Below are 27,750 nucleotides of genomic sequence, written 5' to 3'. Positions count from 1 at the left end.
TCTGCCATCTTTTAGTTTTATAGTTTACCTGGATGTTACTCTTTCCCTTCTCCATTTCAATATCTTTTTTTTTTTTTTTTTTTTACTGGATTTCTCATAGAGAGTTCGGTCCACAATAGCTGTCCTTCTCACAGGAAAATTTAGGAATAGCTGATAAGAACATTGGAGGGGAGTGAGTCCAACTCTCTCATTTGATGGATATGGAAACTCAGGCCCAGAGAAGTCATCCAGTAGGTTAGTGGTGGTTGAACCAGGCTGGATAAACCCCCTTCCATTGGACTTTTCTTATGGAGCATCTGAGGCAAAATGTCATTCAGTCTCCTTGCTTACCAATAGACTTGGACTCAATTCGCCTTGGATAGAGGTCAGCTGATAAATTTCAGGGCTCAAATATGCTAAACTGAAATTATTTTTCTTTATTACACAGCCACCAGGATGACTAAAATTTAAAAGACTGAAAATACCAAGGAAATGGAGCAACTAGAACTTTTAAACATTGCTTGTGGGAGTGTAAATTGATCAAAACACTTTGTAAGACTGTCTAACGGTATCTACAGAAGCTCAACATACATATTCTATGACCTAGCAATTCCATTCCTAGGTATTTACCCAAGAAAATTAAGCACATATATCCACCAAAAGACAAGTACATAAATGTTCCTAGCTAAAAACTGAAAACAATGCAATGTCCATCATCAGGAGAATGGATAATTTGTGATACATTCATTCTGTGAAATAAAACAAACAAAACCCAAAAAAGAATGAACTGGTGATTCACACAATATAGATAAATCTCAAATACATTATGTTGAATGAAAGAAACCAGACACAAAGTGTACATACTGGTAGATTCCATTTACACGAAATTCAAGAATAGACAAAAACTACTCTATGGTGATTGAAGTCAGGATAGTAATTATTGGGGTGTAGGGGATGGGAGGCAAAGGTACACTGACATGAGAGAATCCGTAGGATGCTGGAAATGTTCCGGATCTTGATCTAGATAGTAATTAATTACACAGGTATAAACATGCAAAAATTCAGCTTAAGTGGAATATTTGAAATTTGCCTGGTTCCTATACATAAGTTATACTTCAATTTTTTTAAAGTGCCCTATATAGCATCTATATTGTAGTAAAAGCAATGTAATAAAAATAATTTTATCATTTCAAAAAATTATTATTTTTAAAATTCAAGGCTATCAGGGTTACCGTTTTCATTATCTCATAACAGGCAGATTGCATCACCTCCAACTGGTTTGCCTACTACCAGTTTCTCCTCACTGACAGGTTGTTTTGCCCAGCACATATTTGATTTTCCTGATCTCCTGTAACAAACTTCCTTGACTCTCATGTATCTGTGGAATATAGTACAAACACCTCATTGAAACAAAGACTTTCTTAATCCACTCCCTATCTGTCTTACCAGACCCAGAGCAAGCTCTCCCCTCCATGCCCTTAACCCCCAGTATGCAGAACATTTCATATCTCTTCATCTTTGGTCTCCTGCCCTGTGCATCCACTGCCCTACCTCCGCTTCTTCCTCTATCAAATTCCTCCTCCATTTCACTGTCCAGCTCTCAAGGATTTGCTCTCAAATGTCTGCCACTGGTTCCTACAACCCTTAGCTCCTACCTGCCTGCCTCTTTCTGAGCTCAGTATATTCCCCATATTAAAACCCTCTATATTTTATATGACCTACCCCCTGAGCTAAATGTTTTCTGAGAACTGGCATCATTTCATCTCTGGATCCCTGGGCTCAGAACTTTGCTAAATAAATGGGTGCTAACAGAACTGAATAATAAGGTTCATTTTTGTCCCAGATTTCTGGTTTTCATAGTAATGTTGCTTCCTATTAAATTCTCCACTGAAAGCAGACTTGGAGATGAAAGTGGATACAGACGAGATAGTTTAAATTAGACATAAATTAGTGTTGTCTATAGTTTGGGTTTCCTTTTCAAAGGAGACAAGTCTCTTGTGCTGTCCCATAGAATAGCTATTAATTTGTGACTAAATTAATTAGAAGTAAGTGAAACAAAAAATTCAGTTTCTCAGTTTCTTTAGCCACATTTCACGTACTCAGAAGCCCCATATGGCTAGTGGCTACCGTCATGGACAGCGCAGAATGGAGTATTTCCATCATCGTATGAAGTTCTATGGAATAGCGCTGGAAATCTCTGGCCTTTACGCTTACTCTCCCCTCTTAGAACACTCTTCCATTCTCTCCCACACCGCTTCCCCTATAACCATCATCATCCTTATTATGTCTGTAATTGCTTGCGTCTTTTAATAGACTACGGGTTCCAGGACGGCAGGTGCTGTGTCTTACTCCTGAAGCTCTGGTGCTTAGCTTTGAAGCCTGGGCACACAGCAGGTGCTCAGTAAATGTTGAATTAATGAATGACAAATGGGAGGAACCTTCCAGATACACCAATCCAAGCCCGTTCTCCATGCTGATCGGTTCCTCATCAGTCTCCAGCGTTTTTTAATTTTTACGCTTATTTTTAACCGTCCTCCAGAAGAAGAGAGGTAACTGCACAGCACCTGTCGACTCCAGAGGCGGCAGCAGCAAGCAGGGGCGTCACACGCTCCTGGGCCCGCCCCCTCCCGCCTCCGCCCCGCCCCGCCCCGCCCCGCCCCCACCCGGCTCGCCCTGAAGCCCGGAGCCCGCGCCGCTGCCTCCTTTGCTCGCCACTGCGCAGGCGCGTCCCGCGAGCGTGGGTCGTATAGAGGCTGCGGGCTGCAGGCACTCCGGAGCGAGGTGGTCTTGCGGCCTGTGTTCGGCCAGCTCCAGCCGCGCACGACCTGCCTGAGGCAGCGAGCCTAGTTTCCCCGCGCCCTGGGCAGTGTGGTCATGGAGAATCAGGTGCTGACGCCGCACGTCTACTGGGCTCAGCGGCACCGCGAGCTGTATCTGCGCGTGGAGCTGAGTGACGTGCAGGTAAAGGCAGGGCGGCGGGACGTGCGCGGGTCTCGGCTCCTGGGAACCGCTGGGACCCCAGTCCCCTTTGTCCGGGTGCGTACCGGCGAGCCAGTAGCGCGCCAACGGGATCCAGGACTCGGTGCGCTCTCGGCGTCCAGGCCCGAGCAAAAGCTGGCCCACATGGAGGCAGAACCTGGGCGCGACCCCCTGAAGGCTTCAGGTACCTCGGGTGCTGCGTGAGCCCCGCGCGGGCCTCGGAGGCTACTCCGGGCCTCCTCTTTGTTCGCAGTCTGCGGCCTGGTGGAGCCCAAGCCTGGCCCGGAAGGCCTGGCCGTCGGAGTTCGTGTTTGCCGAAGCTCTTCGAGGCGTGGGATGTCTTTGGGTCCGGGGTGCAGTGTGACAGTGGCTTGCCGGGCCGTGGCTGGACGTCTAGCGCTGGCCAGAGAGGTCTAGCGGGTCCCCTCGGACCTTCACGAGGCCCGCCGCTGCCTTGGAGGGGTCACACCCACCTCCCAACCATTAAGTGATGGAAATAGTTCTTGTTAATTTTAGTTCTAAAGTCCATAAGACCCCGAAGAAGTGATTTCCCCCCCACCACCCTGTTCTGAAGACTGTGAGCTCAGGTTTGCTGAGTTGCATAGATAACTACAAAATTAAGTTATGTTGAGTATTTATGCTTGATCTCATTGGCCCTCATGAGAACAAGCTGAGGCCTCCTAAATGGTGGAGCTCTCAGGACCTGTGTACCCCTTTGTCTTGGTCCAAACCATCCAGGATTTCCGTTTTTGAGGAACTGGAGTTTTCAGTCTGGAATGTTCTTTCTACATTCTTACTCCCTACTCTCCTTGACATTTATGGCACTTTGTAACCTCCTTCACTCCCCTTAACTCTCTCTGCCTCGGAGTCAGGCGTTTATGTTGGGATCTGTCAGCCCATCTGGTATATACTGTCTTGCAAGGTGTAGGTGCTCTTTGAGTGTGGACTTGAATTTGTTGAACTTAATCTTTTCTTCTGGAATATAAACTTGTTTTCCCATTGAAACTTAAGACAATACTGACCAGAATGCCTTTAAATAGCCTGTGTCATTTAATGTGTTAAACCAGGCTGAATTACACTTTTGTGTCAGAGGATGTATAAATGTTCTTTGCTGTGTCCCTCTACTCTGCTCCACGGTGTTTTAATAAAAAAGGAAAAAACAAAATCTTTGTAGATGGGGATCAAAGTTTCCTTCTAGAGAGGACTCTAACATCAGTCAATAAGAAAAGTACAGAACTTGTGTCATGGCAATCTCTCTTAAGTATTCAGTTAAACATTGTGTAGACCAATTTAATAAACTCAGGCCCTCTCTAGTTGTAATAAGGATGTAATATTCTGGGATGCTTTTGAAGCTACAAACAGAAAAGTTGTTTTTAGGGGAAGTGGGGTGGTGTTGGTGGAAAAAAATGGAAATTAGTTGGGCAAATGAAAGAATGCATCATACTTAAATTTTTCCTGAAAGATCTAAACCTTTTAGTTAAGAAACATGAACACATGTGTTAATCATATTTGGTATATTTTAAAACATAAAAGTATGTGATTGGAATATATTATAGTTAAAGAAATGTAACGGTGGAGGCAAAAATGGAATTTTCTTTTGGAGAGAGAAATCCTTTTTTTATTCTTTGGGAAAAAATAAATCTTTTTCCCCAATTGAGTTTTTGGTTTTTCTCGGATTTCCCATCTGTAATTCTGAGGCATCCATTTCAACTACCATTAGTTTTAAAGTAACATGTTAATACCATTCATAAAAGAAACCCCCTACCATGTGTGAAATACTACAGATTTATAAAAATGAGTCAGACAGACTCAGCTTTCCAACGGCATTCTATCTAGGAGGAAGCATATTATATACTAACAAAAAGTTTTGTACATGAGTATGTTTATTTGTAGAGTCGGAGTTGAATACTGGACCAGGTCCCTGGTGTTAAAGGAATTTGGTACCTCTCTTTTCGTTAGTTAGAGGTGACTTCCAGAAATAAGGTGAAGTATTCTTGTCAAACTGAGACTGGGAGAACTTGCCAGAAAGAGGACGGCATAGACTTTCAGATTGTCCAACTTGTTGTACGTGTCAATGTCCTACAGCCAAAGAGTTCCAGGAACACACCTCTAGTTAAACAAGTTGTGTTTAGTGCTCATATCAGCAAGGGAGAGCATACTCCATGGGTTTGCTCAAAATTGATTATAGATTTTGGACTTTGGTGATTGGGGGACAGACTAAGGAAGCAAGGATTCACTTTAGATTAGATGCTGTCAGAAAGCGGGCAATTCTGTGGTTGGGTATCTGAATAAATCTTATACATAGGAAAGAGAGACCAGAACAAGAATAAAACTAATTGGTAGAGAAGTGGCAGTCACTTATTTTGGCCAAGAGAGGAAGGGTGTCTCGTATTTTGTGAGCGGCATTGTGGCCATGTTTTTATCTGTGCTTACACAAAATTATGAAATGGCCTTTGCCTCATTTTATCAAGGTATTCTGTGAGATTGTTTATGTCCAATAAATAACAGAATAATGTGTTCTAGCTGGGAGTGCCAGGCCAGCTTTTGAATGTCAGGAGCTGCTCCTTTTAAAAAATTTTCCAATTAATTGTTCTCAGGGCCTATGAAACTGGTGATTCTGGCTTGGGATGAAGCAATTCGTTTACTTGTTTAATGAAAACCGTTTGTGGAGCACCTACTTTTGTCTCCCCTTAAGCTAGGTACTGGGTTGTTGGACAGCTCTCTATCCTCCCCTGCTCTTTGAAGCATATGTGTAAATGAGTTTTGATGCTGAATTCCAGTTTGGGGGCATCAGCCCTGCTCCTTTCCCTTTCTGAGACACAGAGAACCATCAGGTTTTCACATCTCTACTCTGTCTTTGGAGCTGCAGACAGTGGGGCTAGGGCAGGGTTACTTTCAGAATAGAGTTTGTTTTCAGGATAAGCATGAAGGACAGACTTGTGCCAACAACCATAGTTGTTAAAGCATTTGTTCATTTATCAAGGTTTTTGTTTGTTTCAGTTATATGAGGGCAGTGTGCATAGCTCTGTTTCGGAGCTGTTTGAAAGATACTGTTTTTGACCTTACCTAATAGAGAGTCTGGTGGAAAGAGTGGTAACTGAAGGCATGAGATTGGGTCCTTGCTCTTCCACTTAATATCTGGTGTCCGTGGATTATTCACCTAACCTTTATGAGCCTGTGTCTTTTCATGCAAATAAATGTGAATAATAACACCTAATTCACAGGGTTGTTTTGAGGCTTAAATTGGATAATGGATTTGAAAGTGCTTTGTGAATTCTAGTGTGCTATTCAAGTGTAAGGGATTATTATTGTGATACTAAACCTTAGATGAGAGAGAAGCACAAAGAGCAATAGAACAGAATAGAGGCTGTTAGCAGATTTATCCATATATGAAAACTTATTGAACAACAGTGGTGGCTTTACAAATTAATAGGGGAAAGGATGAACCATTCAGGAGATTGTAGTGGGACAACTGGTAATCTAAATGGCAAAAAGATAAAGTAAGATCTTGCCTTATGCTGTACACGAAAGTCAATTTCAGGTGGGCTAATGAACTAAATGCATAAAGCAAAACTACTAAAAGAAAATATAGGAGACTGTCTTTATGATACTGGAACAGGGAAGAATGTGTTAAGACACAAAAACATAAACCCTAAAAAAAAAAGATGACAGATTTAAGACAAGCTTGAGGCAGATATTTGTGGCACATACTACTGAGCTCTTCCTTATATGCCCAAGGAGACAGTATGTTCATTACGGCAAAAAAAATTGAAAACAACCTCAGTACTTATCAACAGGAGAATGGATAAACTGGTATATTTATACAACAGCACACTGTACAACAGCTAAAATAAATGAAACAGAACCAGCTGTATCTATGGATAAAGTTAAGAAATATATCAAATAAAAAGCAAGGGGCTTCCCTGGTGGCGCAGTGGTTGAGAGTCCGCCTGCCGATGCAGGGGACACGGGTTCGTGCCCTGGTCCGGGAAGATCCCACATGCCGCGGAGCGGCTGGGCCCGTGAGCCATGGCCGCCGAGCCTGCGCGTCTGGAGCCTGTGCTCTGCAAAGGGAGAGGCCACAACAGTGAGAGGCCCACGTACCGCAAAAGAAAAAAAAAAAAAAGCAAGTTGAAGAATTATATATATTCATATTATATATATATGAAACCACTTATGTAACATGTAAAATAAAAGTTTATATTGTAATGAATACCCAACATGTTGTACATGAGTAAAGAAATACAGTGGGAATGATAAACTCCAATTCTAGAATAGTGGTTGGGCTTCCCTGGTGGTGCAGTGGTTAAGAATCCGCCTGCCAATGCAGGGGACATGGGCTTAAGTCCTGGGCCGGGAAGATCTCACATGCCGCGGAGTAACTAAGCCCGCGCACCATAACTACTGAAGCCCATGCACCTAGAGCCCGTGCTCCGCAACAAGAGAAGCCACCTCAATGAGAAGCCCGTGCACCGTAATGAAGAGTAGCCCCTGCTTGCTGCTATTAGAGAAAGCCTGTGCGCAGCAACAAAGACCCAACGCAGCCAAAAATAAATTAATAAATTAGAAAAAATCATAAAATCTATCATTTTATCTGTATAATCTCACTCTTGTACACATAAATATGAAAATATAAGCAGAAAAATTGGTGGAGGTATTCTAAACCATCGTCATATTTCAGAATCCACTCTTTTTTTTTAATGTTTATTTTGGCTGTGCCAGGTCTTAGTTGTGGCATGCAGGATCTTCGTTGGCGGCATGTGGGATCTTCAGTTGCGGCATGCGGACTTCTTAGTTGTGGCATGCATGAGGTATCTAGTTCCCCAGCCAGGGATCAAACCTGGGCCCCCTGCGTTGGGAGCTCAGAGTCTTACCCACTGGACCACCAGGGAAGTCCCAGAATCCAGTCTTATGAATCACATTTCTACTCAGAGATGTCACTGTCCATGTTTTTCCATATAGTATCATCCTCTGTGCCATTAAGAGCAGTAAATGCAGCATCTCTGAAAGAACACTCTACTGTTATCTCGTTTTTTGTTCAAGCCATCCATACCTATTTATAAGTTTTGATGCTGGCACATTCCTGAGACACAAACCAGGAGTCATACTACTTCCTGAAATGGCTTTTAAGTGGTTTGACTGAAATATTGAGTTGCAGCTGTGTAGTCATGCCATCTGGAATAACAGCCAAGCTCCCATATGCTAGACAGTGACAACCATGTCATGGTTGCTACTTTGCCCAAGCAAGTGTACGGTGCTGCTGTCAATTTTAATAAGTATCCTGATTTTAGAGATATTAAATGTGAGAAAAATGTACATTTTAGAATTAATGAGATATTAATTTCATTTTGGAGTTGTCAGTTAATAAGTTTTAGTATTTAAAACCCCTGAGGCAGGATGAGATCACCAGGAAGAGAGTATGGATCAGAGATTACCAAATCAATGCCCAAAACGTGTCATGGTTAGGAGCCTGGGGCTGTTTGCCTTGGTTTGAATCTTGGTTTTGCCCCTTGCTGATTTTGTAATCTAAACTAGGTACATAATCTCTGTACACCTCCGTTTCTTTGTATGTAAAATTGTTGTGTAAATAGTACCTATTTTATAGGGTTTTTGTATGTGTGTGTGATAGTAATGTGGAATACTTTGAAAAATAATTGGCATATAGTGAGTGTTCAGTGAATGTTAGTGAAATGAGCTGGGTGAGGAAAGTGGCTAATTGGAGAGGATAGGGCTCATATTAAGGGGGTAGCTATTGTCATTCAAGAATGCAGATCTGAGGTTGGCATCTAATTCTAATTTTTGAAGAAGAAACTGAAAATCCAGATTTTTTTTAAATGAAAAAACCTCATAGTTTTATACTTATTCAACAAATATATAAATGCTTACTGTGTGCTTGGTAGTCTTCTAGACTCTGGGACTTGGGCATGAGCACGGCAGACAAGGTCCCTGCTCTCATGAAGTTTATATACTGAGTGGCGGTGGCAGTGGAGGAAGACTGGCAATAGAAGCAGATAAATTCATCAGATAGTTTCAGATAACCATGAATGTTATGAAGAAAGTAAAGCAAGAAAAAAAATATGAGAAGGAATCACGAGAACTATTTCAGATTGGGTAGTCAGGGAAGGTCTCTTGGAGGAGGTGACATTTGAGCAGATATCTAAATGTTAAGAAGCCGTGCAAAATTATGGGGACTGAATATTATAGGGAGAGGGAACAGCTACTGCAAAATTCCAAGGTGCAAAGTACTTTGTGGTGAATTAAAATTAATAAATAAAAAATATTCTCTGTAGGCCATATAAAATATTGTGGGTTCAGTTTGGCCCAAGATGCCAATTTATATCAGAAAACTTATAGATATTAAAAACTGATAGAGAGGAACTTCCCTGGCGGTCCAGTGGGTTAGACTCTGCGCTCCCAATGCAGGGGGCCTGGGTTCGATCCCTGGTCAGGGAACTAGATACCACATGCATGCTGCAGCTAAGAAGTCTGCATGCTGCAACAAAGAGTCCACATGCCACAGTGAAGATCCTGCATGCCGCAACTAAGACCCAGTGCAGCCTAAATAAAAACAAAAAAACCCCCAAAACTGATAGAGATGAGAAGCAGCCCAGGACTGCGTCCTGAGACACTTAAACATTTAGAAGTTGAGCCGAGCAGAAAGCACCAGCAGAGGAGATTGAGAAGGAGTAGCCTATGAGGCATTAAATCCAATGCAGTGTCCTGTAGTGTCCTCGAAGCCAGGAAAGAGGGATATTTCAGTGGGGTGTGGTCTGCTCTGTCCAGTGCTGCTTAGAGGTTGAATAAGACGAGATTGTGTGTCTATTGGATTTGGCAATGTGGAGGTTATTGATGATCTTGGTAATAATAGTTTCAGTGGAGTGGTGTGGATGGAGGCTAGATCAGAGTAGATTTCAGAGTATTTGTGGTAGGGAAGAACAGATGATTGTAGCTAACTTTTTTTTTTTTTTGCGGTACCCAGGCCTCTCACTGTTGTGGCCTCTCCCGTTGCGGAGCACAGGCTCCGGACGCGCAGGCTCAGCGGTCATGGCTCATGGGCCCAGCCGCTCCGCGGCATGTGGGATCTTCCTGGACTGGGGCACGCACCCGTGTCCCCTGCATCGGCAGGTAGACTCTCAACCACTGCACCACCACCCAATTATAGATAACTTTTAAAGAAGTTTTTCTTGGTGGAGGGAAGGGATGAGCAAAGAAATCAGTGGTCTTGGAGTTCAGAGAATAGATCACTGTGGCCAAGGATGTGGGACCTTGAGCTGTGTTTTTAAGTATAAGTAGAATTTGGATCCAAAAAGGAGATTAAAGAGAATGTGTACTGTCATATACACCCAAAAAGAATGAGTGAAAAAAAAAAAAAAGAAGAAGGAGTAAGATCTCTATGAACTGGTAAGGATTGATTTAGGTGAAAAAAGCAAGGTGCCTAAGAATGTATATTCTGTGCTATCTTTTGTGTAGAAAGAAGGGGAAATAAGAATGTCTGAATATATTTATTTATTTTCCCAAACATATACACACACAGAGGAAAGATAAACCAGGTGCCCCTGAAGTGGTTACGTACGGGTGGTGAGTGGGAATGTGGTGGAGGGGGATGGGTTTGGAAATAGGACTTCTGAAGATACCTGTCTGTAAAGTTTGACTTTTGAATGATGTAAATGTTTTACATATTAAAAACTAAAATTCAATAAAAAAGGATAAAATGAAAAATCTTGAAACTAAATACAATCAAAAGGACCTAACTATATATCAAATTGATAACATAACCATACAGATAAATAACTTAGTACAAGTAACATTTGAACACAGTACTCTGGTTCTTTAGTAGATATACTCTAAGGACAAAAAGAACTGCAAATAAATATTCTACTTTATAGGTTTTTTTGTTAGTAAAAATATTGATGTAATTCTGAAACCTTTAGGATCAAAGAAGTAAGTGTGTTAATGTTATTAGGAACCAAGATATTCACCATAAGGAAATACAAATATTAAATAACAAGATAAGGAGAAGCCCTATAATGTAATTTTTTTTTTTTTTTTTTTTGGCTGCACCATGCGGCATGTGGGATCTTAGTTCTCCGACCAGGTATCGAACCTGTGTCCCTGGCGTTGGAAGCACGGAGTCTTAACCGCTGGACCGCCAGGGAAGTCCCATAATTTTGAATTGGGCATTTCGTTATGACAACATGATTTTTTAAAGTCCTAGCTAGACACTGAAGATGAGCACTGAGTATACCTCAATGTGCCCAGATCATGGCTTCTAAATTACCATTCCGCAGTAGAGGAACTATGAGGCCCCTTGAAGAAACGGCCAATTATTCCAGGTCTGTGCCAGAGAAAGTACAACATCCTCAAAGCCTACAAGGTCATATCAGAATAATACAGGAGCTGGTTTGAAGGGATTTCAAATTTTTGACAATTTGTGACCAAATTTGTAAGAATTTGAACACCAAAAAGAATAAGAATAATATTGGATTTTGGCAGAGTGGATCAAAAAGGAAATCCACAAGTCCATAATGATAGTCAAAAAGAAATAAAGAAGACCAGTTTGGGGGCTGAGAGAGGGGGGCAGGAGGTGGGTGTGGTTATAAAAGGGCACCATAAGGGATCTAGAACTGTTCAGTATCTTGACTGTGATGTTGAGTAGATGAATGTATACGTGTAATAAAATTGTATAGAATTTACACACACAAATGAATACAAGTCAAACTGGGAAAATTCAAACAAGATAGGTTGACTGTATCAATGTCAATATCCTGATTGTGATATTATACTATAGTTTTGTAAAATGTTACCATTGCGGGAAAGTGGGCAAAGAGGACAAGGAATCTCCTGGTATTCTCTCTTTCTTTTTTTTCACTGAAATGTATTCCTTAACTATTACCACCTTTGGAGAAGCTGGACCTGACATGCCCAGTGTACTGCTGGGTAGGAGTTAGCATCTGAAATCTGGCTCACAGAATGCTTTGTGAAATCCAGGCCCTGTGCTGTGGCTCGATGCTTAAACCTTGGTTTCACACATCTGTGTCTGAGGAGAATAAACTGGGCCCCCCAAACTCCTTTTTTCCTTCCAAGTGATTTAAGATATGGGGAACACAGAGTGGGGCAAGAAGTGACCTAGGTAGGAAGTGTACCACCAAGACTTGCCAGAACTCTAGCTTTCATGATAATATTCATACCAAAACCCTGTTTCCCTTATAGAGGAACCATGCCCCTGAAAGTGTAGCCTGTTTTGATGAGGTTCCGTAATTCCATCTTCCTGGCACAGAGAAGATCATCTAGATTGTTAGCCCCTTTGGGTAAGCTTCTCAGCCTGAAGTCTGTACTGTCACCTGGGAAGTTCTTAACCTAAAGCTTGGCTCAAATGCTCCCCCAACCCAGCCTTCATGCTCCCCCTTTTCCTAATGCTCTTGGCTATGAATAGAGCATCTAGGCTCCCACTGCCTTTTAGTATAAACCACCCCCTTCACCTTCTGTCTGTCTTGTTGGTTTCCTTTGATGCATGATGGAACACAGCCAGTGGAGCCTACCGGAGAAAAATAAATGAACTAGCTATGGCACTGGAAACAGGCTGCTTCTTGCTTATAATTTTGAGCTGGGAGTTAGGAGATAAACTGTTTCTCATCCGCTGAAAAAAGAGTTCAGTTGTTTCACTTTAAATTATGCTGCTAAAAGGCATGTAGCGACTTCTGGGAATAAATGAACAATTTGGAGAATTTCCATCTCTTCTAGTCTTGGTTTGGATAGGGGTTAAGAGTGTGGAGCCTGAGGCTGAGGCACTGCATGTTTCATTTTCATCCAACCGCCTGTAATCCGCAGCCCTTGCCTTAACCTGTAGGAATTAATTTATTTTTCATGTTGCAGCATGGGTCTCACTCCTTGGTGAGGCTCTCCCCAGCCATTCTATTCCCATTGTGCTCTCTTCTTAATGACTGTAACACTTAACTGCTTTTTACTACTCTTTTGGTCTTGAGCATATGTTACTTGATACTATATCGTTTCTTCTCACAGGAAATGACTCATCTGTTCTACTAGATTCTCTGCCTCCACAGCTGAGGGACTGAGTCTTAGAGATCTGTGTATTCCTCCGTAGCACCTCACACGGCACCATGTACCATTTACCATGAGCACAATGGACTGACTCAGTATCTGATTGTTCTGCACAGCAGAGCAGTTTAGGGTCCTTCTTGCAGGAGCCTGCAATCTCAGATGGGTACAGATAGACATAGAGGAAACCCTGCACAGAGATGTGGATAAATGACCAAATATATTCTCTGGGGGAAGCACAGGGCAGGAGGTTGAGTGCCCAAGAAGGCAGATGGATGGAGGGAAGTAAGCCCCTGGTTTTAATTCCATTTTTCTCATTAAAATGCCCTTCTTGCATCCTTGGTCTCTTTCTACAGAATCCTGCCATCAGCATCACTGAAAATGTGCTGCATTTCAAAGGTCAGTATCCGGGCAAATGTTCTCAGTCCTCTACACAGTTAAAGAGACATAGTGGTGGTTGCTTTTTATTTTTATCTGTTTATTTTATTCACTTTCTGTTGATGCTCACCACTCTGATACTTGTGGGATAAGCTAGAATGTTTTGAGATGTATGATTAGAAAAGTCAATAATTTGTTTAATATCCTGTTTTCCCCTGGGAGAGGCAGTAGATATAGAGAAAAGGTATCATGGGCTAGAAAATAGATTTATATCTTCTAGCTCTAAATCTGTGACCACCTCGGACAACTTATTCACTTCTCTGGACCTATAAAATGAGGGTGTTGGGTTATAATCAGTGTTTCTCAAACTTGAGGATCCATGGACACCTGAACACACATCCACAGGATCCTCCAGGGCCATAGACCCTAGATTAAGATACGTGTTATGGATTAAATATGGTCACTCTAAGTGATATTTAGCTCCATTGCAGCTGTGAACACAGTTGCAAACACTGAACTCCTGTGGTAGTACTTGATTATAAGGTAGCCATCTAGATGACCCAGAATATGCCTCTTTTTAAAAATATTATAACAAAACCCCCCAAATAGAAAATTTCTTAATGAGACTTTGTGGCTCCCTGATATATGTACAGACCAGTTTAATAAGCACTGCACTCTCGATGACATCTAAAAGCTTTCCAGCTCTTGACAGTCTTTGATTCTGTGAATCTGCCTCCATCTCCTTCCTCCTCAGTTCACCAGCAAACTTTCTGCTGTGCCTAAGAGGGTAGGTCTGGATTCATTGTTACCCAGTAGGGTAACAGTGATAATAGGGTGGGATTCTCCCTGCTCTCTCTCTGTTCTGGTTCCTTGGAATGTCATTAGTACGTGACTGCGATTATGGGAGATTGAAGAGTTTCTGCTTTACATGAGACTCCATCTACCTTAATATACTTGCCTGAAAGCATAACCTGGCTTTTGAATCTCCTTTTCCAGGTGAGAGCAATGGTGGTAGCAGCTCAGATTTTGAGGGGGAATAAAAGGATAAAAGTGTATCTTGCCGCACATGAAGCTTACAGACTGTCCTACCTTAAGGAATTTATGGTCTTAGAGAACGATAGCCACCTGTAGCACGTATTAGGCAAGTCATACCACATATGGCCAGATGAAGAAAGATAATCGCAGGAGGGAACCAAGTGAGAGAGTTAGAGGACAGGGATGTCCCGCAGTCACTGGCTCCTAGGCACAGCACCTGCTTGCTTTGGGGAAAGGAGCCATGTCACGGCACAGGGATGGCATGATGGTCACCCTGAGGACTTCCCTCCGACTTCCGTTTGTCCTCTCAGGAATGAGCTGAGAAAATGTTATTTTTCTTTTTTGTTCCATTTGGGATGTGCTAAAGGAACAGTCAGCTGCTCCATCGTCTACCCCTGGTTGGAAGGTGTTAAATTTACAGCTTTCTTTGAGACAGTCCAGCATTTCTATGTATCCTGTGGCTTTCCTTAACCGCAGTCAAGATAATACACCTACTTGATTTTTCTCTGCTGTGGATTCAGAGCCAAAGTAAATGTGAAAGTTAAATTTATATCTATGTGTTACCTTGGGCTTTGCTTTCTGTGTTCTTTTTCCTGCCTGTTATTTGTACTGGGCATCACTGAGGCCGCATTCGAAGATTAAGTAAATACTCTGGAACTGCTCACCAGAAAGACATAAGGAGATAAACTTTTGTCCAGGATTTAGCTTATCTAGCTGTTGAGTAGCTCTGCTCACAAGCCCCCACTCATTTGCAGGACCCATTAATATTTGCATACCCCTGAAAGGACTGCACTAAGCTAACATTTGAATGGCCTCGCTCTGCACAAGTTCACAGTAACCCACATTTCTTTCTTTATAGCTCAGGGGCATGGTGCCAAAGGAGACAATGTTTATGAATTTCACCTGGAGTTCTTAGACCTTGTGAAGCCAGAGGTATGTTCTTTCCTTCCTCACTTCCCTGTCCATTTTAAGAAATAAATACTCGTAGTTTTGTGAAATGGGGAGCAAAGATTGTGGGGAAGAAGAAGATAAACCAAAGTAGAATATACTTTTGTTTGGAATAGAGCCCAGGTTTTAGCTTCAGAGGAAGAGGAAAGTTGGAGAACCTGAGTCGGATCTGGGCTCTGCCATTTATTAGTGGTGTGAATAATTCTCCTCACTTCTTTGAGTTTCAGTTTCCTCATGTGTTACGTGAAGGATTGGGTTAAGTGATCTCTATGGTTCTTTCCAGCTCTGAGATTCTTAATAGTCAGCAGTGGTTTAAGGGGTAGAGAATCTGTCTGGGGCTTGCTTTGGAGGCAAAGGGAGAGGCCATATAGAAGAATAATGAGCTGGAACAGCCCCTAAGAATTTGAGTTTAGTTGAGAAGACTCTGTAGTGAAAGATTCCCTGTGAAAAAGTTGTAACTGATACAGTACAGTTCTGGCCTTGAGGCAGGCCTTTCTAAAACAATGCCAGAAACCATTGACCATTTGAATTGAGTCATCTTCATGGGAGGAAAATTTGGAAGGTAATGGTGCACTTGAGAAGGTGATTGGATGTAGTGCCTTGCATGATGTAGATCTGGTAGGACGTTCATGCCAGTTTCTGCTAGGATAACCAAGAACTATCTGCCTTTCTTATCTTGCTTTCCTCCTGTGTCATTCATGGGGGGAACCAGAGAAAGACTTGGCTGTTTTTACCAGTTCTTCCTTGTACCAGCCTTGGTCTAGATGTTCTTTTTGCTTCAGGACTTTTAGGAACAAAGAAGGAAGGGGAGTAAGTATACAGTGCAGCTTCTCTGTATGGCCACAGTGGTTTGTACAGTTACAGGGGAAGGAGCGGGGGATGTGGGAGGGCATTCTCACGTTCTTGCTTTCTCTCCTAGCTGGTTTACAAACTGACCCAGAGGCAGGTGAACATCACGGTACAGAAGAAGGTGAGCCAGTGGTGGGAGAGACTCACCAAGCAGGAGAAGCGCCCACTGTTTTTGGCCCCTGACTTTGATCGTTGGCTGGACGAGTCTGATGCTGAAATGGAGCTCAGAGCCAAGGTCAGTAAGGACCTTAGGATCTAGACAGAAGTCATGAGGAACCCAAGTTATTTGGGCCACCTCAGATATCTATCAGAATCTGATAGACTAAGGAAAAAGTTATAAATTCCCTGAAAGACCTGGAGATGTGGTTTTATAGAAGTACTGGTCATGTATTTTGTAGACTGTCCCTCAATTGGGATTTGTTTGACGTTTTTCTCATGATTAGCCTAGGGCGATGGGTTTTGGGGAGGAAGCCCACAGAGGTAAAGTGCCATTCTTATCATGTCATATCAAGAATAGGTACTATCAATATGACCTATCAGTGTTGATATTAATCTTGATCATCTGGTTGAGGTAATTTTTGGCAGGTTTCTCCACTGTAAGGTTTCTCTACTGTAATGTTACTCCTCTCCTTCCTTTACTGTTCTCCTTGGAAGGAAGTCACTATGCATAGTCCACGCTTAAGGAGTCAGGAGTTATACTTCACATTCTTGGGGTGGAGTGTCTGTATACTTTATTTGGAATTCTTCTGCATAGGAGATTTTTCTGTTCTCTCTCATTTATTTCTGTTCTCTCTCATTTATTTCTTCAGTCATTTATTTATATCAGTATGGACTCATGAATATTTGTTTTATAGTTTGGGTTATAATCCAATACTATGTTGTTTATTTTGTTGCTCAAATTGTTCTAGCTTTGGCCACTGGAAGCTCTTGCAGTTGGCTCTTGTGTCCCTTTGACACAGCTCCATCATCATGGGCCTTTTTTTTTTTTCCCCTAAAGAAATGAATCCTTAATTTCTGGCACTATAAGCTGCGCCAGGTTTATCTCGTATATTCCCTGCTCTGTTCTTTTTTATTGGAGAATGGTAGTGGAAACCAAGATCTGGGTGCTAGGTGCGCTCATTGCCTCTGGGGTGTCATTGCTTTTAGGCCCTCTCAGCTGATAAAACAAGGAAATCTATGTGTGTATACTAGTCCATGCATATACACTTATCTATAAATATTTCCATATAAATCTATCTATATCTATATTAACCTAGTGTAAGTTCACACTGATGTTGGAGATGTGATTTTAGCTTCTGGAAAATTATATTATAGAGGTCTTAAAGATAAAATAGCAATCTATTTCCCACCTTAAATTTCTATTTTGTTTCTCCAGCCATAACAAATTTTCTGGATGTCTTTTCCAGCTCCAGGATTTTAAGGCTGCCCACTTTGTAGTTTGGAAGCCAGCTGATTGGTTTAATTCTGTGAGCATTGGAGGGGCATTCTGTGATACCAGTGCTACCCAGTCAGGAGTCAGGCTTTTTGGCACCATGAGCTAGGACATTTTCCCCAAGGAAGCAAGGAGGTGGCTTTGAGGGAGCCAGATCACTTATCCAGCATGTGGACTTCTGCAAGCATCTGGGAATTCTAACTTGTGTTCTTTTTTTTTAAATTTATTTTTTATTGAAGTATAGTTGAAATACAATGTTGTGTTAATTACTGCTATATAGTAAAGTGACTCAGTTATACATATATATATTCTTTTTCATATTCCTTTCCAGTATGGTTTATCACAGGATATTGAATGTAGTTCCCTGTGCTATACTGTAGTCTAACTTGTGTTCTTGGGAAACTTCTGTCTGAATTCTAGGAAGAAGAACGCCTAAATAAACTCAGAATTGAAAGCCAAGGCTCCCCTGAAAGTAAGTTGCCCCTGCTGTTGTGGTAGTTACCAGTTAACTTGTGACAGAGATGGGGGTATAGATGAGTGTGATATGACAGGAGTGCTCGCATTGTGTAGGGGAGTTTATGAGAAATCCTTAAGGTCCAGTGCTTAAGCTGTGCGCACCCACATCAAAAATCTTACTTTTAAGGTTTTCCTTCTGTTGGGAGCCTAACATCATCTGAGTACACCAAGGTTAGTAAAGCAGAATGGAAGAAAGTCAGTCTCCTGGACTGGCCTAATAGGTGGGTGCTAGGTGGCAGCAATTCCTGCAGAGGTGTGGAGATTATTGCATAGGTCCATGATTGCACTTCTTCCAGCCTGGTGTTCTTGTCCCAACTGAGATCATAATGGCTCTGGTTGTCAACCTTAAAGATGGAAAGTATTCTGTATAGTCCTGCTGTTCATTAACCTTTTAAAAATCCAGTTCTATTTCTGTTTCTGCCCAAGCAAGCAGCTCTGTAAGTGTATTATCGTCTGGGTATCGTAGATTAAATTCAGCAGCCATCTTACATTTGTGGCATATGGAAAGCATTGCACTAGGCCCTTGAGATGTGGAGACAGTGACTCCATCAGAGCACCTGTGCTCAAACAGCTTCTGTTCTAGTAGGAGGACCATGCAGGTCTATACAAAACTAATGCTGAAAAGTAGAATAAAATAAGGGTTCGAAGTATGTCCTAAATTGAACTTTTTCAGTTTTAGTGGCACTTATTTGACATGCCATAAGTAGGAAAGGGGAAAGTTTTAGAGCAGTGGTTTTCAAACTATGTTCCATGGTACCCCAGGGGTTTCCAGAGATGCTTTGGAGGGATAGACCAAGCAAGCAGGTCTACTTCAATCAGAGCAGCTTGGCTTTTGTGTTTTATGTATTAGGGTTCTGAATAAAGTTTCTTTTGAAAAAGACATTTTATTGCTTTTTAAAAAAACTGAATAACCACTAATTTAGAGGAATTTTCTGCTTTAGAAAAGCAGAGGAGGGGAGAGGATTAGTGGAGGTGAAGAATAACAATATAAAAAGGCCACCTTGAGATCTGAGTTAATTTTTTGGTGTTTTATAGGGATAAACTTCTGAAATATGTAAAAATTCTTATATATGGATTTTTTAGGATCTTAGAAAAAGCTTTAACAGTTTTATCAAAATTCGTAGTTTCCTGATGAAAGAAGTTCTTTATATGGGGAAGTGTAATAAATTTTTGTAGTTTTGAAGAAAAAAAATTTAATTAGTTAAATGTTTCTACGAGTCTGACTTTTTTGGCTCCTTAGGATAAGGCTATTTTTTTGGCGGTACGCGGGCCTCTCACTGTTGTGGCTTCTCCCGTTGCGGAGCACAGGCTCCGGACGCGCAGGCTCAACAGCCATGGCTCACGGGCCCAGCCGCTCCGCGGCATGTGGGATCCTCCCAGACCGGGGCACGAACCCGTGTCCCCTGCATCGGCACTGCGCCACCTGGGAAGCCCCCTAGGATAAGGCTATTTTTGATTGACTACACTAATTGTGATTATTTGAGCATCAGCCAAGTGTCTATGCAGAATATCTCTGTAGCAACACTGATATGTAGCTACAAAAATATGTGGGTAGGAATACATACGTAGCAGCAACACCTGAACTCTGTAGTTCTCAAGAATTATCCTTTTCTTTGCCCTACTCCTTTGACTCAACCATGACTCTGTCTAAGCTCCTTACTCCTTCCTTAATTCCATAGTTGGCTCTGTCTTCACAAACCCTTAGGCTGCAGACAAAATTAATGTCCCTTATTCTCCTTCCTGCCTCTTGGTTTGTAATTTTCCTCCTTTGGTTATATCCTCATTCTACCATCTTTCAAAGCCCAGATCAGATACCATCTCATCCATGCAGACTTGCCTGATACATGCTTCTCCAGCCTAAAGTCATTTTTCTCACCTTGAAATTTTCACAAGACATTACCTGTCGCTCTCAATCTTGTAACATGGTTTTTAGATTGTAAATTCTTTGAGGGCAGCATCATGTCTTAACCATCCTTGAATCTCAGTAGTGCTACTCACAGTATCTTGTATATTGTAGGTGTTCAGTTAATGCTTGTTTAGATGGATATATGAGCAAATATCAGAAACTTTTATTACAGTTTCTATCTCTTTGAGCTAGTTTGACCTGCATGACCTAAAAACATTCTAGAAAAGAAGAAACTGTAGATTATATTAAGATGACAAGAGCAAGAGCTGAGTATAGCTTTATTTCCTTTTAATGCCTCCTTAGCTAGTCAGTCATTCTTTGACAGAAGTAATTTTTCTTTTTCCCTCTTGGATTTGTTAAGTCTGTATACTTACTCTTCAATGCTGTGAGGGGAAAGACTGCTGAACACATACCTTGGACTACAATGTTCCTTATAATTTTTCCTTATCTGTTTTTCTATGGGACCAGGAGCCCAGGTTGGTGCAGACCTGGGCCAGGTATTTTTGGGGGAGCTTAGGGCACCCAAGTAGTAAAGAGGGATGAAGTCATTCAGGTATGCCCCACATACCCATCTCCTGCTGTGACTACTGCTTTTAACAGCTTACCACCTTGCTTTGCTTTTCAGCTCTTGCAAGCTTGAAGAAAGGATACCTGTTCATGTATAATCTAGTGCAGTTCTTGGGATTCTCCTGGATATTTGTCAACATGACTGTGCGGTTCCTTATCTTGGGAAAAGGCAAGTGCAAAATTTCAAGGCTAGTTTTCTTTTTTCAGTAGTTTGTCCCCCTGTTCACCAAAAGTAACAGTCTCTGCCTTTGGTATTAACAATACCACCACTCCCACCCCCTAACCCCCCACCATATTTGTGTAGCACTTCATGCCTTGCATTGTATGCTCACATCTTTCACTTCCCTTGGCCTTGTGAAACAGGCAGACTGGATGTTCTGTCCATTTAACAGATGAGAAAACAGGCTTGGAGATTGTCAAAGAAATGGTCCACATCCACACAGCTAGCCAGGGGTACATCTTGGGCTGACATCCCTTTCTTATTCACGGCTTGATAGTTCATTTATAACTAAATAAATTGATGTGATACTCACAGTGTCAAAGTTATACAAGTCCTTAAGGGATCTCACCCCTTTGGAGCCTAAATAGACTAAATGGACTATTGTAAAACTGAATGAAAAGACTATCATAAAGATATTAGTTCTTGGGGCTTCCCTGGTGGCGCAGTGGTTAAGAATCTGCCTGCCGAGGCAGGGGACATGGGTTCGAGCCCTGGTCCGGGAAGATCCCACATGCGGCAGAGCAACTAAGCCCGTGCGCCACAACTAGTGAGCCTGCTCTCTAGAGCCCGTGAGCTGCAACTACTGAGCCCCTGTGCCACAACTACTGAAGCCTGCGTGCCTAGAACCCATGCTCCGCAACAAGAGAAGCCATTGCAATGAGAAGCCCATGCACTGCAACGAAGAGTAGCCCCCACTTGCCGCAACTAGAGAAAGCACACACACAGCAACAAAGACTCAACTCAGCAAAAAATAAATAAATAAAAATTTATATTAAAAAAATAGATACTAGTTCTTGCTAAATTAATTTGTATGTTTAACAGAATTCTGGCCAAAGTAAATGACAACAGAACATTTTTGAGAATGTGATCTAAAGTATTCTGAAATTTTATTGTGAACAATAAATAGATAATAAAATTTGAGGGAAGAAAGAGTAATGGGAGAGGACTTTCTCTACCTGGCATGAAAGAATGTAATTAAAATAGTATAGCACTAGCATAAGAATAGAGTAATTAATAGAGCAAATTAGGTGGCTCAGAAATAGGTCTTACATTTTATATATATATATATATATATATATATATATATATATATATATATATATATATATATATATATCTCCAGATTATGGATATGATAAAAAAAGGAATCATGAATCAGTGGAAAGGAAAGTATTTTCCAATCATTTTTTTTTTATTAGATGGGAAATGTTTCTAAAAATTGGTTAGGTTTGGGAGGCAGATAATCTGTTTGACTCTTCTCACACTGTATACAAAAATAAATCCCCCCAAAGGATTTAGGAGCCATATATCAAAAAGTTAAGTAATAATAGAAGATAAAGTAAATTTTTATAAAATCACATGTGGAGGGTTAGGACGTTCTAACCTTAAAAGTGATAGAAGAAATCATGAAGAAAAAGGTCAATGTACTTGACTACATAAAATGCCTAAATTTCTATATATGTAAAAATATCCAGCCAAAACATTAAAGATTAAAGATTAAAACATTAAAGATTAAAAGCATATTGAGTTGAGCAAAATGGGGATGAGCAGGGTTGGTGGAAAATTGCAACAAATATCGGCAAGGGTTGTTGCTTGTTTTACATATAAAGAACTTGTACAAATTGATTTTAGAATGTGAAAACTCCACCCAATAGATAAATAAAGGTCATGTACAGGCAGTTCATAAGAGGAAATAAAACTAATTCAGCACACAGCAAAATGTTTAACTCAGTAATGGTGAAGGAAATGAAAAATATTATTTTTTATGTATCAATTTTGCAAAGTTGTAAAAGACACCTAATTCAAGACAACATATGCTAAAATAAACACAACAGTGGCTACTGGGAGGGTCCATAAATACAACAGCTCTTTGGGAAAATCATTTTGCAGGGTGCATTGAGAACCTTAACTGTTCATATCCTTGAACTTGGTTATTTCATTTCTGGAAATACGTTCTAAAGAAATAATTGAAACCACAAGAAAAGCTTTTTCAAAAAGATATACATTATGACATTATTTGTATTAGTGACAAATTACAAACTACCTAAATGTCCAGCAATGAAGGATTGGTTTAGATTGTTCACTCAGTGGAATGTTGTAAAGCAAATATAAAGTATTTAAAGAGGTTGTAATAATACGGAAGAATACTTATGATGGGCTAAAAAGGTAACATAAATTTGTTTTTCCAGTTTGATCACACCAATATAAAAAGGAGAAAAAAAACTGAACCAATAAATGTGAAATGATTGGAAGAAAAGGCACCATTTTCAAATGGTTTGAAAGGATCATTTAAAATTTTTTCCTTATTTTATAAAGTAAATATGAGGAAAAATATGAGCATAATGGAAAATATAAACTATTTAAAAAGAGAAAAAAATCCTGTAGACTATTTTACTCTTCAGTCCTAAATTTTTCCCATCTGAGTTTTGTAAAGGTGAATTGCAATTAGCTCCAGAATCTTGTGAAAGAAGTGCGTGTTGTTTTTCTAGCCTTCTTAATACCTTGGAATTCTGCAAAGCACAGTAGCAGGCTAGTGAAAAACTTCCCAAATGCCTAGTATCTTACAGTCATGTGTAACCAGAGGTCTACAGATGAGTTATTTAAAGAAACAAAGGAAGTCTCAGACAGTTGTTCTCAGATCTGTAGCTCTTACTAGTATGGATTTATCACAAGTCCCATGGAATGACTAGGTACATTCAAATTCATAAATTATTTATTTAACCTAACATAGTTGGATCGATTCTGAATGTTCAAGCCTGCTAGCTGTTAGGGGATCCACTCCAAAAGCTGCTAAGTTATCTGGGTCATGTGTTTAAGCTGCCTGGATTTGTAATTTCTATTTTGGCTCTGAGCCCCTTCCTAAACCACCTGCTGGAATGGAGCTGCTGGTGTAATTCTTCTCATATCAGTCCTCAAAGGTGTAATAAGGACCTGGGCCTGGTACCCAGGGTCATAGTTTGCCCTTTGCAATTATCTCTTTTTGAATAAAGGATGTTGGTGAATGGCACATTCTACACATGTACTTGTTTTTTTCACATAAACATGTATGTGCTAAACTTCTCATGCTAAGGAAATAGCAAACTCTTAGGCTTATGCAGAAACTGTTGCCTCTCTCTATTAATACTTCTTTATTAAATAAATTAAAAAATTTTTCTAATTATAAAAATGTGTTAATAATTAAAGACTTAAATAAAACAAAACAAAAGCCCTACCATAATCCCATCTATCAGAGCAACAGATTCTTGGCACCTTGTTGTATATCTTTCTAAACCCATATAACTTTCATAGGAACAGTTCCTAAAGTGGAATTACGAGATTAAAGGGCAGATTATTTTTATTTTATCTTATTTATTTATTTAAAATGAATTTTTATTGGAGTATAGTTGCTTTACAATGTGTTAGGGGCAGATTGCTTTTAAGGATTTTGATTTATACTGCCCAGAAAGAGTATACTATTTTATAGTACCACTATTTAAATCTATATCCATTAACATATGAGTGCCTTTTAGAACTTTTAAAAAGTTTTTTCGAATCATAAAAGTAATTGGGCTGATTTACGAACGTTTGGAAAATGGGAGAAAACCAGAGAGGAGGTGTGGTGGGATGGAAGGGGAGGTGAATAAGCCATTGTCCATCACTGTTAATATTTCCATATGTTTCCTTTTAGTCTTTTTTTTCTCCTGCAGTTAAAAATTATAGTCATACTGTGTGTACAATTTTGCATCTTGTTTTTAAAAAAGTATTATAAGCATGTTAATGTTATTAATATTCTTTATAAGTCATTTTAGAAATCAGATTTCTATTCCTGAATTGAAACAGGATGAATTTCCCGTAAAATCAGAGGCAAAGCAACACGATCTTATTTTTATTTACCATATGCTGAATCTTAAGTCACAACTTTCTAGTTCAAAGTAATGGAGAACCTCATTTTTCAAAGATAATTTGTCCAAGAAATTAATAAGTGAATCCCCTGAAAAAGGATACCAGAATTTCATTGTAAATGACAACAAAAAGATTTGATTGGGATTTTGTCTTGACAAGGGACATTTAAAATTATGAATAAATTTTTTATCTTATATATAGAAAAATTTAAATTGTAATTTTGCATTACTTCCTCAAAGAAAAGAATTGGTCAAATTTTGAACTTACTTATTGGTGGAATTTTTCCAGCAAAATTATGCAATAACACTATATACCATTCTTCATTTTTTTGCGTTTGACTTTGTAGCAGGATTGTAAAGTGGATCATTTTCGTGAGAATATTAGAGAGTTTTTTAGTTTTTGCAAGAGGCTTGTTTTATTCATTTGGTATTTAAACTGTATTCTTTTGAGGTGTCTGCAGTGTCATCTTTGTTGGTAAGGTGCCTAACTCTGCCATTTCTTAGAGGCACTACTTTAACAGGCAGAGAGGCAAGAATCCTAAACCTTCTACAATGTGCAGGACAAAGAATTGTCTTGCCCAAAATGTCAGTGGTGCCCTGGCTGAGACACACTGCAAAGAGGAATGTACGAATGCAGGATGTCAAGTGAGGATCAGTATGAAAAGTGAAGGATATTAAATTATGGAGCACTCCAAATTGATACCACATTTGTTGTCCTCATATAAGGAATAACTATCATTTAAATTGTTATATAATATTCCATGAAATAGATATACTATGGTTTACTCAAACTTTCCATACTCTTAGGTTTATACCATTTCTTTTTTGTTTTGTTTTGTTTTGTTTTTGTGGTACGCGGGCCTCTCACTGTTGTGGCCTCTCCCATTGTGGAGCACAGGCTCCGGACGTGCAGGCTCAGCGGCCATGGCTCATGGGCCCAGCTGCTCCCCGGCATGTGGGATCTTCCCAGACCGCGGCACGAACCCATGTCCCCTGCATTGGTAGGTGGACTCTCAACCACTGCGCCACCAGGGAAGACCCCATTTATTTGATTGTACAGTTTTTGAGACTTTAAAAGGCTAGGTTGCAGTTGATATATGTATAAATGAGATAATGGATCTGAAAAGAATTATCATTGTGCTTTGATACATAGATTTTTCAGCATATAATAACTGAGTGAAGTCTAGGTATGTGTCTTTTCTTGCCTTTTAAAACTGAGAAGGGCATACAGGGTTTATGTGTTAACTTTCTGGTAAACAGTAGAATTTACTATTCAGGCCCATGGAGGGGTGAATAGTGAACTTGACTCTGACTGGATGTTTATTATACTTTTCCTAAAATTCCTTTCGTGTAAAGAGTTATCTAGTTCGCAAAATACTTCTGTTGGAGTTTGCCAGTTGATTTACCCTTAATGTGTATTTGTCCCATAGAGTCCTTTTATGACACGTTCCACACCGTGGCTGACATGATGTATTTCTGCCAGATGCTGGCAGTTGTGGAAGCTATCAATGCAGCAATTGGAGTCACTAAGTCACCAGTGATACCTTCTCTTTTCCAGGTATTGAACAGTTGAGCTCGAGGGTGGGGAATGAAAGGTTTCAATGTTTATTTAGTAGGTATCCACACTTTGCTGGGAAGTCTCAGTAAAAATACCTATTTGCACAGGAATAGCATTGTTTTATCTGAACAGGTTGGAAAATGTGAAACCTGAGGGATATTTTTTAAAATAGACTTTTGCCATTTCAGGCCTATTTTATTGTTTATAATATCTTCGTGATATCACAAAGTTATAAAAAGAGCTTTAAAACTAGGGAAGCTTGATTCTCAGGCAGGAGTGGAAAACCCTAACCTCTTCTTAGATAGGGGTGTGCCTGGTCTCCTACCACCTCAGGTCAATGAAGGTGGTGTAATACCTGGGAACTCTCTTCACTTTGGACTTTCTTCCATGTATGAAAGTGGCTCTTCTGACTCACGTGGGGAGTTCCCCCCCACCCCCAGTACATCTAGGTTGTTTCCTAATATTTGGAAGATTGCTCTCAGGAATGGGACATCAAAGTCTTTTGGCTTCCTTGCCTTGTTCCCTAACTATATGCAGTTACACATTCTTAGATACAACCAACCCAGACTCAGGGGGAATCAGGTGACTTGGCTAGTCTCTTCTGGATGCTGTTTTTATAGTTCAGCCCTTTTCTGGCATATCAGCTCTGGTGTTCTGATAGTATCACTTGCATGGTAAAGGGTGTTAATACAATAGCCTTGTTATTTCTTGGTTTTCTGTCCTTGGAAAGAGGTTGTTTTGTTTAGTTCAAAAAAATAAAAGCGGATAGTGAGTGACCCACTAATATGGAATAATATTTTTTTATATCAAAGACTGATACAAATAAGCATCATGGTAGAATTTCTAGGGCAAGATAGGTTCGGTGTCATCACATCACATGCCTCCAGTGCATGCCATTCGTGTAGAATACAATGTGAGTGAAGCCTTTTGGAGTTGGGCAATACCACATGCGCCAACATGGTTGAATCTTGGGAATGTCACATTGAGTAAGAAGCAAGTCAGAGTATAATACATAGAGTATGATTTCAGAAAGTTTAAAATCAAGCAAAATGAAACAATATACTGTTGAGGAATACATACATAAGTAGTAAAACTATAAAGACAAGCAGTGGAATGGTTAACACAAGATAGTAGTTTCTGGGACTTCCCTGGTGGTCCAGTGGTTAAGAATCTGCCTTCCAATACAGGGGACGCAGTTTCGATCCCTGGTCAGGGAACTAAGATCCCACATGCCCTGAGGCAAGTAAGCCCGCGCGCCACAACTAGAGAGAAGCCTGCATGCCTCAACGAAAGATCCCGCATGCTGCAACTAAGACCCAAAGCAGCCAAAAATAAATAAATATTAAAAAAAAAAAAAAAGATAGTAGTTACTTACTACGGGGAGGGAGGGGGTGTGCCACACTGGTAACGTTCTGTTTCTTAACTTGTGTTATGCAGACGCAGATG

General features: G+C 40.4%; 1 protein-coding gene across 1 annotated transcript in view; it reads left to right on the top strand.

The window, feature by feature from the left end:
* Positions 1-2,665: 2,665 nt before the first annotated feature.
* The window catches only part of HACD3 (3-hydroxyacyl-CoA dehydratase 3), a 32,600-nt gene continuing 7,515 nt past the window's right edge, over positions 2,666-27,750 (top strand). Inside the window, exons 1-7 of the mRNA XM_030875234.2 lie at positions 2,666-2,940; positions 13,371-13,413; positions 15,287-15,360; positions 16,295-16,459; positions 18,077-18,128; positions 20,704-20,814; positions 26,177-26,304. Coding sequence (XP_030731094.1) covers positions 2,854-2,940; positions 13,371-13,413; positions 15,287-15,360; positions 16,295-16,459; positions 18,077-18,128; positions 20,704-20,814; positions 26,177-26,304 — 660 coding nt within the window. The 5' untranslated portion in view covers positions 2,666-2,853. The remainder of the gene's footprint in view (positions 2,941-13,370; positions 13,414-15,286; positions 15,361-16,294; positions 16,460-18,076; positions 18,129-20,703; positions 20,815-26,176; positions 26,305-27,750) is intronic.

This window comes from Globicephala melas, chromosome 2, assembly GCF_963455315.2.
Source record: "Globicephala melas chromosome 2, mGloMel1.2, whole genome shotgun sequence".
NCBI classification, from domain to species: domain Eukaryota; kingdom Metazoa; phylum Chordata; class Mammalia; order Artiodactyla; family Delphinidae; genus Globicephala; species Globicephala melas.
The sequence above is the reverse complement of the archived record's forward strand: the minus strand, read 5'-3'. Positions and strand labels throughout refer to the sequence as shown.